The sequence below is a fragment of the Brienomyrus brachyistius genome, chromosome 4, assembly GCF_023856365.1.
Source record: "Brienomyrus brachyistius isolate T26 chromosome 4, BBRACH_0.4, whole genome shotgun sequence".
NCBI lineage: Eukaryota > Metazoa > Chordata > Actinopteri > Osteoglossiformes > Mormyridae > Brienomyrus > Brienomyrus brachyistius.
In genome coordinates this window covers 3,651,497-3,668,055 of record NC_064536.1, presented here as the reverse complement: position 1 = coordinate 3,668,055, position 16,559 = coordinate 3,651,497, and the positions used below count along the sequence as shown (strand labels likewise).

Below are 16,559 nucleotides of genomic sequence, written 5' to 3'. Positions count from 1 at the left end.
ATCAAGTGCAGTGTTGAAGTCCCCCCCAACCACAAGAATTTCAGTGTACAGCGGCTTTATTTTTTCAGACAGTTCGTTGAGAATTCCACTTCCTTCAGGGTGGTGATGCACACTTACAAAGGTGCAAAATGTTTCTGATATAAAGCAACTCAAAATCACATAACGGCCACTTTCATCCACAATTTCATCTAAACACCTGAAGGCTCTTTCTTTGTTCACCAGAATTGCAGCTCCTTTGGACCTGGAATCATTGCATGTGAAGAATATTTCCCAATTCGTTTTAAAATTTGTCAAAGCATCAGCATCTCCAATGCGAGTCTCTGTTAAGAAAAGAACATCAACCTCCCTGTTTTCAGATTTTAATTTTTCAAGTTCTTCTATGAGTCCTTTGCCATTTGTTTTCAGCCCATTAACGTTGACAGTGAGAATGTGAAGAGGTCTCTCTCGCTCTGTAGTTCTGCCGCCCACTTCTGTCGATGCTGCTGCCATTGGCACTTGGTGGAACTGAAGACTGTATTCACACTAAGATCAGATCTGCAAACACATAAAACCCATCATGCCTTGTGCTGTACTGCACATTTCACTTGTCTTGTGTCATTTTGAAGTACATTTTCCATGTATCTTTTTTATTATTATGCAACAAGATATCTGTGTGTGGGTGTAAATCGGAATTAAATATTGATATTTTAAAGACTGCATCTGACTTTTATAGGGCAGTGGCTCTGCTCACCTGTTTAGACAGACAGGATACAAAGGGCATAATACCGGTGGCTGGCCTGTGTAACCCTCTAATTTTCCAAATGTTTTGATTCATATATGCAAATGGTTTTGTACAATTGTCATAATTAGGCACAAATTTCAGTTAGTTTAGTCTTGTTGGCCAAAATACTGTAGATTATGTAATTTCTCACTGTATTAATTTTACACCCAAAGCTATATATGTATGTGATCACTATGTTAGTCACCACATGCAAAACAGTCAACCAAGCTTTCAGAATGATTTAAATATATATTACATAAACTGCAGTGATACAACATTGCTGTGCTTTTGGTTCCCATAATAGATGATTTTGTTATTCTTCTATTGCCGTTTTGCTGCTTTTATGTTATAGTGCTGTGTGACTTTTGCAGTTGTACTGTGTCTTGAGATCTGAAAAATACGTGAGTGCTTTCTTGATTGCTTAAATGCATGTCTCAAAACACTAACCTCATTCCTGTAACACAGCCTCAAAGCTCTGCAACCTTAATGACATTGGCCAGAGCGCTGTTTCATTGCTGAATGAGTTTGTGCTAAGTGGCAATTGCACATTTTGCAAATCATGTAGTACATGCATCATTGCATAGACACAATTCTCAATTGTCTCTAATAAACCAATCAGAACAGATGATCCTTTTATCACGTAGAAACATACATTCCTCATTCATATTTGACAATGGCTCATTGTATAAATCACTGCATACATTTGGCAGTTTGCTTGAAGATTTCTAAGAATAACGAGCTTCCCCCCATTCTACAGGTGCCAGTTATGGCTAATTGTACCACTTTCCTATTCTGGTAGCAGTGGCCGACTTATTGAGTTTTGAGAGACATTAAGATTTTGGGAAATGCATCTTAGCAATTGAGAAACTGTAACGGTGTATATACTGTAATAGTTTAGCAAAGTTGAAAGTGCTGTCTTTGATATGAATAAGTATCAGTTTGTTAAAGAAGAATGATAAGGCAGTGACAACGAGAAAGTGGGAACTGACTATCATTTAGAATTTTGGACATCAGGAACATACTTATACTGTCATGCTGGCAATATATCTAAGCATTTTGACTCTCATGGCTAAAACGATACTGATTGTACTTTTTATGTCGGTGGCACTTATTAATTTATTGGTGGAATTATTTGCTTTTGAGACATGAATTAAATGTTTTGGATAAGTTACAGGCTTTTGCAGCTAAACCATAGTGTTGTGCTGTACGCATGAACTGTTTTGAGAAAACCTTCTACGCTCGTAAGATTGTTAAGTATGTTTCATGACATGTGCCAAGCAATTTAGAAAGACTGTAAGTATTGGAGGAAGGATGGGTGTTGTGCCGTACATGACAGTGGGATCCTTTTTAAGCTACTCATCTATACCTCAGAAGTTCTACATCTCCTGGGAAGGATCTTGTCTGCCAGAAGCAGGCGAATTTATTTAAATATATTAATTTGGTTGTAGGAGTTTTACTTACACAAAATTGTTCTGAGGGCAGAATGAAAAATGATTGGTTCAGAGAAAAAAAACAATCAGATTGTAGCGCAACTAGAGGAGGCGGGACCAAGACATCTGCTTGGTTGGTCCCGCCCCCTCTAGTTGCTAGGACCCACCTCTGCCCTCAGGACATTATTGTGTAAAACTCTTATGAGCTATTATTTTGAGTGTGTGTGTGTGTGTGTGTGTGTGTGTGTGTGTGTCTGTGTGAAAAAAAAAATTGCACTTTCCCAACAGAGTATTCAGATAGACGGTATTCATAGCCTGGGTCTTTATTTAGCTAGTATCTGAAGAATTCATTGTGGAGTTGGAGTCTTACTTATGTAAGTCGCTCTGGCTAAGGGCGTCTGCCAAATGCTGTAAATGTAAATGTAAGTGTGTGTGTGTGTGTGTGTGTGTTTTGGTAGAGTTTGCCCTATGTTTGTGCTGCTCTGATACTGAGGGATGGACAGGGTAGTGAGCCTGTGTTCCTTATTACTGTTGGGCTGTATTGCTAGATTCCACTGTCATGTGCAGTGGTCTGATGTCCTGACTGAACTGCACTCGTGTATCTGGAATTTATCGAGTGTGTGGTGTTCGGTCCAGTGCTGTAACTGTCCCGGAGACTGAGTGGGTGCCATATGGTGGGACTTTTAAAGGATTAAGGAAACAAAAGGAATTGCTCCTTTGTATCCGGTTGTAGGTTGTGTTTACTAGTAATAAGCTATGGAGTAATCGGTAACATTGCGGCAGCCAAAATTCGGAGTTTATTACAATAATATGAAACCATGACAATATGCCAAAATGCTGCCAAAAAATGTGTAGAAAAAATCTCCCACACAAAGCAATTTAGCGATTCACCTTAGCAGAGCGTACAGACCAATATATTACAGTACATTTTAAGCAGTTTAGTATGTTCCTATGTTTCCAGAGTGTAAGTACAGCCTAGCAGTCTGTTGTTGTCAGTGTTCTCGTCTATGCCGTGGTCTGCGGGGGTGTCAGCATTAAGAGGAGGGATGTTGGACCGGCTGCTGAGGAGAACTGGCCATGTGGACAGTATGGAGCTGGATCTCCTCATGTGAGCGGCGGAGAAAAGGGACTCTGAACCACTCTGAACCACTCTGAAGGACTCTGAACCACTCTGAAGGACTCTGACTGCTGTCCATCATGGACAATGTCAGCCACCCTCTATACAACAAAGTATCTATCTATATAAACTATTTAGCAATTTGTCTCAGATTTTACTATAAATCTTTTTATCTATTGAAAATGCATGTCATTCATTACTGGATCCAACTGCAGTAACATTTCAAGTATTTCCACATATCAAATCGCTGTCTTGTAAAATCAAGATCGAATCATATCATGGCAAAGCTTACGATTTACACGCCTAATATAAATGTATAGGCTTCTTACCTGTTTGTTCAGGGCTGTGGTTTGTTGGTCCTCCCAGATTTCAGTTGGTATGCTGGGTGTCTCAGTGGGTTAGGATTCTCTGGTTAGAATTTGGAGGTCGCGGATTCAATTCTTGTAGAGTGACTTCACTGCTAAGCTCAACTGTATGATATTTTGGATGAAAACATCCATAAAATAAAGTATGTGTAAACAGAAAAAGGTTGTAAAAAATTAAGAAGTACAGGAAAACAAAAAACAGAGACAGTAATTTACCTTTGCCAATTACTTGTTTTATGAGAAATTATTACCATTTCACGCTACTGGATGTTGAGTCAAACTTTGAGCTTCAGACTAAAGTGACTGAAACTGCTGGTTTGGGGTTTTTATCGGTGTGTCATGATGATGTTCTCTCACTCCCCACCTCCTGCTCCTCCTTTTCTCCTGCTACTTCTCCTTTTGGTTTGTAGTTCTGAAGAATACATAATGTTGTCAATAAGCCCATATTGAAACAGAATAATCCCCACAGATTTTCCCAGCAGATCTGCAGCACTGTCTGAGGGGATCATTCTGTAATCTCTATCATTTTAGCCTTTCTCTGGTTCAGATGGTGACATTGGTCACTCTCCCAGGTCCTTCCATTCCTGTGTATCTTTGGGTCTTTGGAACCTCATTACTGATACACACGTTTCCACTTGCTGTAGACTACCAAGGCTAAAGACTCTTGCTGTCTTAACTCACTTTCCTCAGAGTTTCCATGACAAACTAGGGTAGCTGGACACAAAGCCTGTGAAAGCATCTGCTCTTTGGCTTTTTGCCCAGGATGAATAGAAATGACTTATAATTTCTTCACTGATGATTACAGTAGGTAAACAACTAAACGAAGAAGCAGCCCAACCTAAAAAAACAAAACTCTAATAACTCAGAAACTATTTTAATTAAATTAATCTAGGGTAAGCTGGAAAAAAACAGTGGTTTCAAGCAGGTTCTGATCACACAGTTAAGAACATTCCGGACCTCAAATCCATTTCATTAAATGCCAAGGGCATTCTTAGTGTTTTATTGATTTGATGATTTGAATAGTCATCTCACGAGCTTCTTGTCCATCTCAGATCCCTGGTAAATCTTTCTGTGTACCCTGGTAAAACGAAGAGGATGGGAGCGATGAGTGTAAATACAAAGGACTCATCAATGACTTTGCAGAGAGGTGCCAGCAAAATTTAATTCAGCTCATTGCCAGGAAGACTAAGGAGTTGATGGTGGAGTTTTGCAGGCCAGTGCATCCAAAAGCCAGCTTTCATTGCACCATGAGAATGAAATGTGATGTCAGATATCAAATATACATATTCTCTCACTTGCCCTTTAAATACAAAGCTCTGTCATCATATGCACATGTACAGTTTTTAACCTTAAGATTATTTCCTATATTAGAACTTCTGTATTTCTATTCTATTTTAGTTATTGTAACTTTTTAGTTTATTGTAAAATTTTTAACTCTTGATTTATTCTTAATTCTAATTTTGATTTGCAGTCTACGGGTCATTCAGGGTAGATTTCACTACATGTTGTACTTGTGTAACTATGTATGCAACAAATAAAATATCTTGTATCTTGTAAAAAATGCTAATTACCCAGATTTACTGTAATGAATGTTGCTGTAATAATTTAGTACTAATGTTACTTTTAGTTATAGATTTGTTTAAAGTGAGTTATAGGATAGGTGACAATTTAGTGAAAAAGAATTATGCATTTGACTTGTGAGCATCTTTTATGGAGTCGTATATGGGTTAGAGTTAGGGTTAGGGTTAGGGTTAGGGTTAGAGTTAAGGTTAGGGTTAGAGTTAGGCGGACACTTTAAGGTAAATGGTCAAAACACGAACCTGATTAAAAATAACATAGAATGCAGCTACTGTATGTCATCAAGAAGGAAGACTTTTCTACATTCTGCTAATTTGCAAGCCAAAGCTAAATACTAATGGACCAGACAGTGGTCACAGTGGGGTAATTTGAATTGTGCATCGTGGTTGATTTATTTATTTTTTTAAGCCCGTGAGTCAGGGTAGCCTTTGTTTTGAGGGAGCATTTGGGCTTCGTTGATACTTTGTCTGTATGTTGTGCCACTAACTACGTATTCAGCATTAAACACCAGGAATCTTTATATGCTACATTAGAAGCCAACAGTCATCAATGCCACAGTGGCACCGTGTATCATGCTATACAGTTAAGGTCAGAATTATTAGCCCCCCTAATGAAATCACACAAAACCCTTAATATTTCCATGGAAATGATTTTAACAAAAACTGTAGATACTTGTATTGCTTCCAAAAGAACAAAGAGAAAACTCTATTCTTATATTTTGTTTGGTTTCTTATGGTTATGTCTGGCCCTAAGATGGAAAACCCTCTAATCATGGGTTTGAGGTTGGCCAGAGTTGTTTAAGTATTATCAGTTTTTCCTGTGTTCGTTATTGTGTGTTTGTCTTTGATTTTTGCACTTTTCACTTTCCCTTCTGTGCCTGGATTTCTGTTTGCAGAGCCTTATGTTCCTAATGGTCCCCAGTAGTATTACTCCTCAGTGTTTGTGAGGTTGCCGGGTTCCTGCTCTTTGTTAATTGTAAGTTACTGTGAACAAATTGCTGTTCATTATGGACAATGTCAGTCACCCTCTGCACAGCACATTCAGAGAAATATCTATCTATCTATCTAAAGCATCTAGCGATTTCTCTCGGAGTTTTATATAGATGGCGCATCCGGGCTTGGCAAATTTTACGGTGGGGATCCCCCCCTTGGTAATTTGAATCATGGATGGGGGGGGGGGGGTGTGTTGAAATTCTGTCGCATATTTCTTCAGGATGGCTGAGCCCCCCTAAATCTCCCCTGCGTAGACCAGCGTGATGGTATAGTCTTGATGGTAAACCCAGCACGGGTGGCAGCCTTTTGTAAACAGCTTACTTTACCAAGAGCAAGTTGAGGGAGGCATAAAGACACAGGAACCAATGAAGTATCGGTTACACAGGTCTGCAAAAAAATAATATTTTTTCAGGTGCCAAGGTTTTTTTAATAGATTTAGGGTATTTTGAGGGTGCTGAATTCAAAAATCAAATTACTTTTGCTGAATTGATTCAAGTTTTTGAGATAATGGCAGATCCATGATAATAATGCATTGCCCAAAGTGCAGTCCAAAAACATGCGGAGGCTAATTGGAGTTGCTTAATTGCCCATGGGTGTGTATGTGTGAGTGATTGGTGTGTGAGTGTGCCCTGCGATGGGCTGGACCCCCATCCTGGGTTGTTCCCTGCCTTGTGCCCATTGCTTCCGGGACAGGCTCCGGACCCCCCGCGACCCAGTAGGATAAGCGGTTTGGAAAATGGATGGATGGATGGATGTATGTTCCCTTTTTTATTTGTTTTTATTTTCCCAATAAACAGTAAGAAGAACTTGAGAAATTTACAAACGAGAGGCCATTCGGCCCATCATGCTCGCTTTGGGAGAACCTAACTAATAGCTCAGAGTTGTTAAAATCTCACCGAGCTCTGATTTTAGTTTGGATTTTAGTTGCGCTATACTAACAGGAAGACTATTCCATACTCTAGGTACACGATCAAGAACAACCAAAGAAAAATCTGGCAGAGATGACTTCCTGCAAGATTATGGCTTTGTGTGTCCAACTTAGGAGGTCAAGTCCAGTTTTCCTTAATGTCCTGTTATGTAAGGCTAGGATGGACAGATGTGGTACTTTTGTATCCTTTTAGACTAGAGTAGAAGCCGGATGACCTGCTCAGGTCCTTGTGAGGCTCCTTATGGAAAATCCCGAATGATTTCAGCTTATAGCAAAGACTGCTAGATGTTTTCAGTCTCTTATTTAAGGTGAACTGGGAAAATGACTATTGAAGTTCAGTTTTGATTTGAAACAATGTTCATATTTCAACTTACACTCCGAGGTCGGGGTGGAGATGGGTGCAGCGTGATTAATCTCACTGTTATTAGGGAGCTTTGTGGAGCTTGGTGGAGCAACCAGGGAGGAACAAAGAGTCAGCTGAGCTCATTCACACTCATGCAAAATAATGACAGGCTGGAAAAACCAGTGATTCCATACAGGTCCTGATCAACACACAGTTATGAACATTCTGAACCTCAAATCAGGTCTGATCAGGTCAGGTCAGCTTGGTGAGCGAGTCACACAGCAAGACTAGGAGGACCAGGACTGTAACGACTTGGACCTTCGTCCTCTTGCACAGGTGCTGGGAGCCACACACCTCTTTGTAGTGACCTCATGACCCCCCCCCCCATGCCCTCCCATCCCTCTGTTGACTTCATAGGAAGAGTCACCAGAGACATGAATGTTGTTACCCAGGTAAGTGAATCTCTGGATGAGGTCGACCAGCGTGATGGTATAGTCTTGATGGTAAACCCAGCACGGGTGGCAGCCTTTCGCAGACAGCTGACTCTACCAAGAGCAAGTTGAGGGAGGCATAAAGACAAGTTCCTCACAGGAATCAATGAAGTATCGGTTACACAGGTCTGCAAAAAAATATATTTTTTCAGGTGCCAAGGTTTTTTTTTTTTTAATAGATTTAGGGTATTTTTATGGGTGCTGAATTCAAAAATCAAATTACTTTTCCTGAATTGATTCAAGTTTTTGAGATAATGGACATCCAGGATTATAATGCATTCATTCCCCCAATGCGAATTGTGCGTGATAACAAATACAATAGCTTCTGCTCTGTCTGTTGACTGTCTTAGGTAATGAAATGAATGATGAAGCTTTGAAGGAGAGTCTGAAAATAAAATTAGAGTTAAGTTCACATGTGCGTGTTTGCATGTTCATTTATTGCTGTTGTTATTGTGGTGTTGAATATTTACCCAGATCAGGTCTGCCAGGTCCTTCCAAAGGAAGGGCATCATGGGAACACCTGTCTGGTATTTAGCCAGAAATGGTTGAGATGCTTGTGATTGAACCATGAAAAAATGTAGTTTGGCCAGAAGAAGGGGATCCATTCAGGCTTCATAAATGCAGTCAAAAGAAGATGTCCCTGGGTTTTTCCACTTAATTTGACTTCACCATGTCCTCCTTAGTTCCCGGTACAGACAGGAGTTGCCCCCAAGTCAGACAATGTGATTGATCTCCTTCGCTGCACCATCAGCATTGGAGTACCAAGTCCAACGTCTTGACTTAGGATGTTGGAACCCGGATGCAGTAACCTGCAGCCCCTGACCTTTCGCAAAGTCAAGGAACATGGAACCTCTGTCACCCTGATCTCCAGACCCATGGGGACCGACACAATCCTCAAAGCCAGCCCTGTCAGTGCCGGTGGTCGCACTGAAGTCACCCACGACCAGAGGAGTGTCACCTCATGATCAGTCATCAACCACCGAGCTGCGAGTAAAACGTCTCCCTCAACAAGACGACGTTTCTCTCGTTTGTTATAAGGTGATGTGGTTTGTTCTGGTATCTTGATTGTGGCTTTTATAATGACTGACTGGCAGTGACAACTGCTGGTGAATATGTCCTTTTTTATTAAGTTCAGCCTTGGAGTGCTGGCTGCTCTAATTTGTGTGTGAGTCCTGAGCGTATTTATCCTTTATTCTCTTTCCATCTAGAGCTGTGAACGTGATGCTGGTGTTCTGGGGGTGTCTGGTGGGGCCTTTTCTGCACCGCATGGAGTGACTAAGGTGTGAGTCAATAAACACTCGCCCTACGTTATGGTTTGCTGTGTGACTCTGTGTTAGTGATATATCACCCTGATACTTGAGCTCTTGGTGTGTTTACTGTGCTGAATTTCCTTTCCCCTCTTCCCCCAGGTAGCCACTCTCATTGGCTTACATACTGGCTTAGGTTTGCATCTAGAACTGGACTGCCAGTACTCTGGGTTTTGTAGCTGAACTGTCCTGTCCTGGCTTACGATCTGTGATTTTAGCCGTGTTTTGATATTTTGTTAACTGGCTATTTGTATTCTTTTTAAAGACTTTATTTGGGTTAATAAATATTACTCAGTTACTGGCATATGAGTCTCTGTGTCGTTTATGCGACGTCGCTGTGTCTGAGGGAATCCTGAGGGTAGCAGTAATCATACATCTTAAGGGGCAGCAGGACCTTAGTCTGGACTCCTACCTACACTTAGTGACCAACCACCCCAAGGTTACAAGCTCACAAAGCTTTAACCAGTGGAATATTGTTTTATAGAAATTCTAAAGATTCAGGAGTGTATTGTCTTGGGCATAGTAAACAGTCAATTACACTGTACAATGAAAAGCTGCACAAATAAAAAATGATATAATACGTAAAAGATAGTAACATAAAGATCATTTAATGTGTTGGTTTTATTAATGAGGTGTTGGTGCAACCAGAGATTTCAGTAATATTTCATTAATGTGACTTGACGCATTTTCACGTACAATTTGCGGACTCTTAGAGTTCCTCCCTTCAGTTCTTAGCAACTAGAGCCGGGGAGCAACAAAGCAGCTGATGTCTAGTGTAATGAAAGAGGTTCTCGTTCCATGTAGACAGTTTGTGGGTTTATTGGATTGTACTCTGGGACAACAGATTAAAATTATAATCCAAGAATCATAGCTGAAATTCAGGTAAAGGTGAGTGCAGAGCGATATGTACAGGATACCAAATCCAAATAATATTAACCAGTAGGACCAGAAGACAGGTGGGATTCTAGTAACCAGTCGTAATCAAAAAGAACTTTGAGATAAAGAAGAACCCAGGAACCCACCCACCACACAGCGTATCACCTCAGGGATGAGATCCTGGTGCAGCCATGCAGTGGGTTCCGAATGGACCAGTGTGAGTTTTTTCTGGTAGCTGGAGTGCCAGTCCTACCTCCAGCCCACAAACTTCCCTGTAAGTTGAAGTGTTTATTATCTTTTTACTTTTTCCCACCATCAGAAAGTTCTTTGTGCTTCTTTTAGCTATGTCATGGAGTGTGAAACCACAACAAGAGGTCTATGTACTATTGTTCTACTTTTACATTACTGCTGAGATATGGGCAAATTCTAATCATAAAGTGAACACGGATTTCTGTGTAGGTTTATGTAGGCCAGAGATGGGCATATCTAGCTCCCTTCACTTTCTTTTCCAGCTTGCTGGAAACAAAAACACTTTGAAATCAATACTGGAACATCATGTTGTCTGGCCACTAGGAGGAGCTGGAAACCGAAATTGTTGCAGTGACGGTAAACTACGTGCATTATAGGGAAAGCAAGGCAGGTTTATTTATATAGCACATCTTCAAAAACAGAGGTTAATACTCTGTAATAAAATTTTGGGCTGATGTTAAGAACATGGCAAAGTGAAAGGTTGGCTATGAAAAGTCTTAGCTTCAGAGAGATAAAGACCCATCCACAGTAAATGGCCCGAACATCTCCTCTAAGTCAGTTTTACACACCTGAACATCGGAACTACCACATGAACTGTCCTAGTAGTGCACGTCACACCTGCACTTAATGTTTCCCATTATTTTGATGACTTGACGTCATCCTCCTATTCATGAGAAACTGTCAGATAAGTTGACAGTCACCTCTGGCATCAGAATGTCGCTTCTGGCTGCTTTCTGGTCGTTCCCAGTGTCTCCTGCTTCACCTTATTCTTCTGTACTGCTGTCTTAGACATTTTGAACCTGGAAGCAACCTGCTGCTCAGCGTAGCCTCTGCCAGCAGAATCATTATTAAACCAGGATTTTCAAATGCAGATTCGTTTAAGAACATGGAATGGTCTCTTATTCTTTCCGTTGCTGTATGTTCTCCGGCAGCGGAGGTTGGTATTTGTGGCCCCCTGCTGGACACAAACAGTCACTACACCAAATATTAAATGAGCACTTTCCTTATTTAGGAGATCATTATTCAGGCAGCGTGTTATTGCTCAGCAGCAGGCTAGCTACAGTGTTCTGACTCCCCTCGCGAGCTGTTTATTTACTTTTTTAAAATTTACCTGCTCGATGGGGGCAGTGACTTTTTGAGTCGGGGCGCACAAACAACATGGCTGCCTGTTAAGATGTCGTATACGTAGACTTCACATTTTGCTGTACTGGCTTACAGAGAATCACCCCCCCGGGCCCTTTCCTGGGTCCCTGAGATGAGGGGGACGGGGTGCTATAGAGAACATTAATTACATAAAAACACAGGACAGACATATTTTAATAGTGAGTATGAGACATGATCGTGGACTTATAGAAACAGTTCTTTCTGTAATGAGCATGAAACAGCCGTCTAACAGCCTGACCCTTACTTCTCCAGGTGGCGCTTCACCTGCCGCCCACCGTCTGGAACATTAGCGACGTCGAGCTGCCGTCGTTCCTCGCTAACGGAGAATACGAAGCCCAGATTACCGTCTCCAGCGGCACCCAGGAAATCGCCTGCCTCCGCACCAGCTTTCATCTTAAACTGCAGTGATACGTCACCTTTTCCAGTTAATTAATATCTCTACATACTCTCCAGGTTCAAACCTTCAGGGCGTGTTGCTTTTAGCGATGGCCCGTTGAATGTGATCTGGTTATTAAACGCAACATTAATGGTTCAAAAATAAAATCTAGATGGACTTTCATCATAAGGTATACTATTCCATACATTGTAGTACTCATCTGACTGGATATTATGGTGTTGGAATCAGCACAACGTGAACTGAGTCACTGAAGACAAATTGACATTGGGTGATGAAGTGTGCGGGGGGCACAGGAGGTGTAGTGGCTCACTTAGGCTTCGCACTGGTTGTAATGTCACTTACTCTTATTTTTTGACTTTATAATTTATATTTAATTTCATTTTCTGCCAATAGTCGGCGCTGTTCGGTAACTTATTTAGGTACATTAATTTGCAGTGATTAAGATGGATTCCTGCACAGTGCATTTGCTGGCAAAACCCCATTCAAGTATGAAATATTAGAATTTGTCACTATCAAGTGTTAAGCTGTTTGCTTGGCCAGGCCCCTGTGAAACACATTGAAATTGACAGGAATCTGGAATTCATTTGAAAAAGAGGAAACACGAAAAGAAATAAGTCAGATTGTTGGGTGAGGACCAGGGTGTGTGTGTTTGTGTGTGCTGTCACGAAGAGAAGAAACAGAACTGAATGAATATACTTTATTTGTCCCCGATTCCCCCACCCACACACACACACACACTTTGTACATCCCAGGTAAACATGAAGCGTCCATAACCACGATCCTAAACAGTAAGGCAGGAGTTATAATACCAGGGACAGCAGGTTACTTACATCTACGTTTATATTTCACAGACGGTGTCCCCAGAGTGATAGTACAGTTATATACACACAACAGGCACAGCGTGTATAAAAGTGCATCCCTACTCCACATGGTACACAAGGCATAAAAATATCCCAACAACAAGGTGCTACATATTTGCAGCTTTAAAAATTTAATTTCCCAACAAATTAACAGACACAGTAGCTTATAATGAAAAAGCGACAGATCAGGTCAAATTCTGATTTTAAGTTAGAATTTTTAGCTATGAAACATTACAATACTAAGAATTAGCATATTAATCATAAACATCCTATTTATGAATCCATTATGTATCCATTAAACCCAAAACCCCATGCTGGATAAGCAGTTGGTAGGTGGTTGAATGTTTTGATGTATAGCTCAAAAGCAGTAATACATTCATGTTACAGATATAATGTACGATACATTGTATTACACCCTGGTGTCCTTCATGTCTTTCATTTATTAGTTTCTGTCCATCCGTCTCCAGAAGCCTGTAATCTCCTTATGTTCATGGTGATCCAGGAACTGTAAGGTGAACATCAGGCAGGAGATATTCCAGGTAGGACGCCAGTCTGGTGCAGGACACCATCTCTCTCTTACACCATCTCTCTCTTACACCATCTCTCACTTACACCGTCTCTCACTTACACCATCTCTCATATACACCATCTCTCACATACACCATCTCTCATTTACACCGTCTCTCACTTACACCATCTTTCTTACACCATTTCTCATATACACCGTCTCACATACACCATCTCTCTCTCACATACACCATCTCTCACTTACACCGTCTCTCACTTACACCATCTTTCTTACACCATCTCTCTTATACACCGCCTCACATACACCATCTCTCACTTACACCATTTCTCACTCACACCATCTCTCACTTACATGCATTAAGAGCAGCTTAGAGTTGCTGTACTTAGCTGAAGCTTTTCATCCTATTTTTTTTGTGTTTAACATACAGGTACAATAATGAAATTAAGATTTTTTTCTGTAATTCCTCATCATTAGTGATGCATGAAAAGTTCTAGAATGTGGGCAGAATCCTTGTTGAAAGGCAGTCACTGCTTAGCACCTTTCTGTAAGCAGGCACTGTAAGGTGCAGCCTATGGTACCATATTAACAGCATTAATTCAATGCAGAAATATACACCAGCCTTAAGACATCATCTTTGGAGGAGCCCTTTGCTGCGGAAAGAGTGTCCTTCAGACATCCCAGTCTTTCTAATGGAGGTTCGCACAAGTGATTTTTTTTTCATCATATTGTTTCATTTCTTGAAATATACCGACAGTCACCTTGTCAATATGGTAGCAAAAATCTGAAATTTTGTTTCTGGGGGGGAATGATTTGGTTAAATTTTAGTATTCAAGACAATAGATTTTTCCACAGAGTAATCTTTTATAATAACAAGTTTTCCTCATCAATATATATTTCTTGTAGCAGCTGAGAATCAATGGTGAATTTTAAGTTGGCCCAGTGACCGAATTAAATCATCAACATTCATTTCTGTAAAAATCAGAAACAAAAATTTTTCTTGTTTTTCAATTTTATAGATTTGTGTCAACTGAGCAGGGATTAAGGAGGCCAATTGCATGGACCTGTCCGCAGGTTCATGAAAGTTATATTCTTTCATCAATTTCTTCTTTATTTGTCCTGAGGTGCTGAAGATTCCACCAATAACTTTGGTTCCTGAATAACTGGGCGTTATTTCTTGTAACATGTTCTGGAGATTCTCTTGGGTTCCTTCCGGATGACATACACTTACAAAAGTGTGAAACATGCCAAAGACTCTGCAGTGCAAAATCACACAATCTTCCTTATAAACAGTGAATAAAATGTGTATGTCCCTTCGTCTCTTTGTCACCAGGATGGCAGCGTTACTGTGATCTGACCAGAGCACAGTCCAATTCGTTTTTCCTTCTTCTTCTTTAATTTTATTAATATAGTCTTCATGTTCAGCCCCCCTTTTTGCTAAGAGAATAATGTCAGGGCATAATTCTGTAAGGTCTTCATCTCTTGGCAGGTCATGCACTGTGCAAGAAACAATCTTAAGTTCTCGGGTTTGATCTTTCAAATCAAGCATGAGTGAAACAGACCGATGATCAGATATTTCGCGATCATTGATTCTGCAGTCTTGGACCAGGTTCCGTTTGTCAGCATTAATGAAGAAGTAGTCTAACCTGCTGTAATGCAGTTCATATGTTTCTTTTTGCGTATATTTATGAGTGTACTTTTTATTTTTATCCATTCTTCTTGTATTTGTAGGAGGGTTCTTGTCTCTCCAGGCATCTTTAAGGTCATGTTTACCCATGAATGACAGCAGCTCCTTCCTTATTCTGTTATGACCAGGATTGTCAGATGTACTCGTTCTGTCTTTCTTTTCATCAAGTGCAGTGTTGAAGTCCCCCCCAACCACAAGAATTTCAGTGTACAGCGGCTTTATTTTTTCAGACAGTTCGTTGAGAATTCCACTTCCTTCAGGGTGGTGATGCACACTTACAAAGGTGCAAAATGTTTCTGATATAAAGCAACTCAAAATCACATAACGGCCACTTTCATCCACAATTTCATCTAAACACCTGAAGGCTCTTTCTTTGTTCACCAGAATTGCAGCTCCTTTGGACCTGGAATCATTGCATGTGAAGAATATTTCCCAATTCGTTTTAAAATTTGTCAAAGCATCAGCATCTCCAATGCGAGTCTCTGTTAAGAAAAGAACATCAACCTCCCTGTTTTCAGATTTTAATTTTTCAAGTTCTTCTATGAGTCCTTTGCCATTTGTTTTCAGCCCATTAACGTTGACAGTGAGAATGTGAAGAGGTCTCTCTCGCTCTGTAGTTCTGCCGCCCACTTCTGTCGATGCTGCTGCCATTGGCACTTGGTGGAACTGAAGACTGTATTCACACTAAGATCAGATCTGCAAACACATAAAACCCATCATGCCTTGTGCTGTACTGCACATTTCACTTGTCTTGTGTCATTTTGAAGTACATTTGCCATGTATCTTTTTTATTGTTATGCAACAAGATATCTGCATGTGGGTGTAAATCGGAATTAAATATTGATATTTTATAGGGCAGTGGATCTGCTCACCTGTTTAGACAGACAGGATACAAAGGGCATCATACCGGTGGCTGGCCTGTGTAACCCTCTAATTTTCCAAATGTTTTGATTCATATATGCAAATGGTTTTGTACAATTGTCATAATTAGGCACAAATTTCAGTTAGTTTAGTCTTGTTGGCCAAAATACTGTAGATTATGTAGTTTCCCACTGTATTAATTTTACACCCAAAGCTATATATGTATGTGATCACTATGTTAGTCACCACATGCAAAACAGTCAACCAAGCTTTCAGAATGATTTAAATATATATTACATAAACTGCAGTGATACAACATTGCTGTGCTTTTGGTTCCCATAATAGATGATTTTGTTATTCTTCTATTGCCGTTTTGCTGCTTTTATGTTATAGTGCTGTGTGACTTTTGCAGTTGTACTGTGTCTTGAGATCTGAAAAATACGTGAGTGCTTTCTTGATTGCTTAAATGCACGTCTCAAAACACTAACCTCATTCCTGTAACACAGCCTCAAAGCTCTGCAACCTTAATGACATTGGCCAGAGCGCTGTTTCATTGCTTAATGAGTTTGTGCTAAGTGGCAATTGCACATTTTGCAAATCATGTAGTACATGCATCATTGCATAGACA

The 16,559-nt window shown here is 40.3% G+C and overlaps 2 protein-coding genes and 1 long non-coding RNA gene across 26 annotated transcripts in view; all 3 read right to left on the bottom strand.

Annotated features, from left to right (window-relative positions):
- The window catches only part of LOC125740606 (uncharacterized), a 210,773-nt gene that overhangs the window by 65,705 nt on the left and 128,509 nt on the right, over positions 1 to 16,559 (bottom strand). For 4 of the 23 annotated variants that reach the window (XR_007397682.1, XM_049011997.1, XM_049011999.1 and 1 more), the window contains one exon: positions 14,855 to 15,766. The exons of the other annotated variants lie outside the window; for them this stretch is intronic. Coding sequence is in view for 3 of the 4 variants with exons in the window: in XM_049011997.1 (XP_048867954.1) it covers positions 14,855 to 15,721 (867 nt within the window). In the remaining variant the exon portion in view is untranslated. The remainder of the gene's footprint in view (positions 1 to 14,854; positions 15,767 to 16,559) is intronic. 23 annotated transcript variants of the gene reach the window in all.
- On the bottom strand, positions 246 to 3,882 carry LOC125740626 (uncharacterized). The gene is made up of 2 exons (XR_007397711.1): positions 3,637 to 3,882; positions 246 to 534 (listed from the first exon to the last, which is right to left on the bottom strand). It is a non-coding gene; the product is annotated as an uncharacterized LOC125740626 (long non-coding RNA).
- LOC125740607 (zinc finger BED domain-containing protein 5) overlaps positions 13,376 to 16,559 on the bottom strand; it is a 190,898-nt gene continuing 187,714 nt past the window's right edge. Inside the window, exon 5 of one of the 2 annotated variants that reach the window (XR_007397686.1) lies at positions 13,376 to 13,924. The gene's annotated coding sequence lies outside the window, so the exon portion shown is untranslated. Of the gene's footprint in view, positions 13,925 to 13,953; positions 14,145 to 16,559 lie in introns of those variants that run through there. The other variant, XR_007397685.1, reaches the window with a different exon arrangement.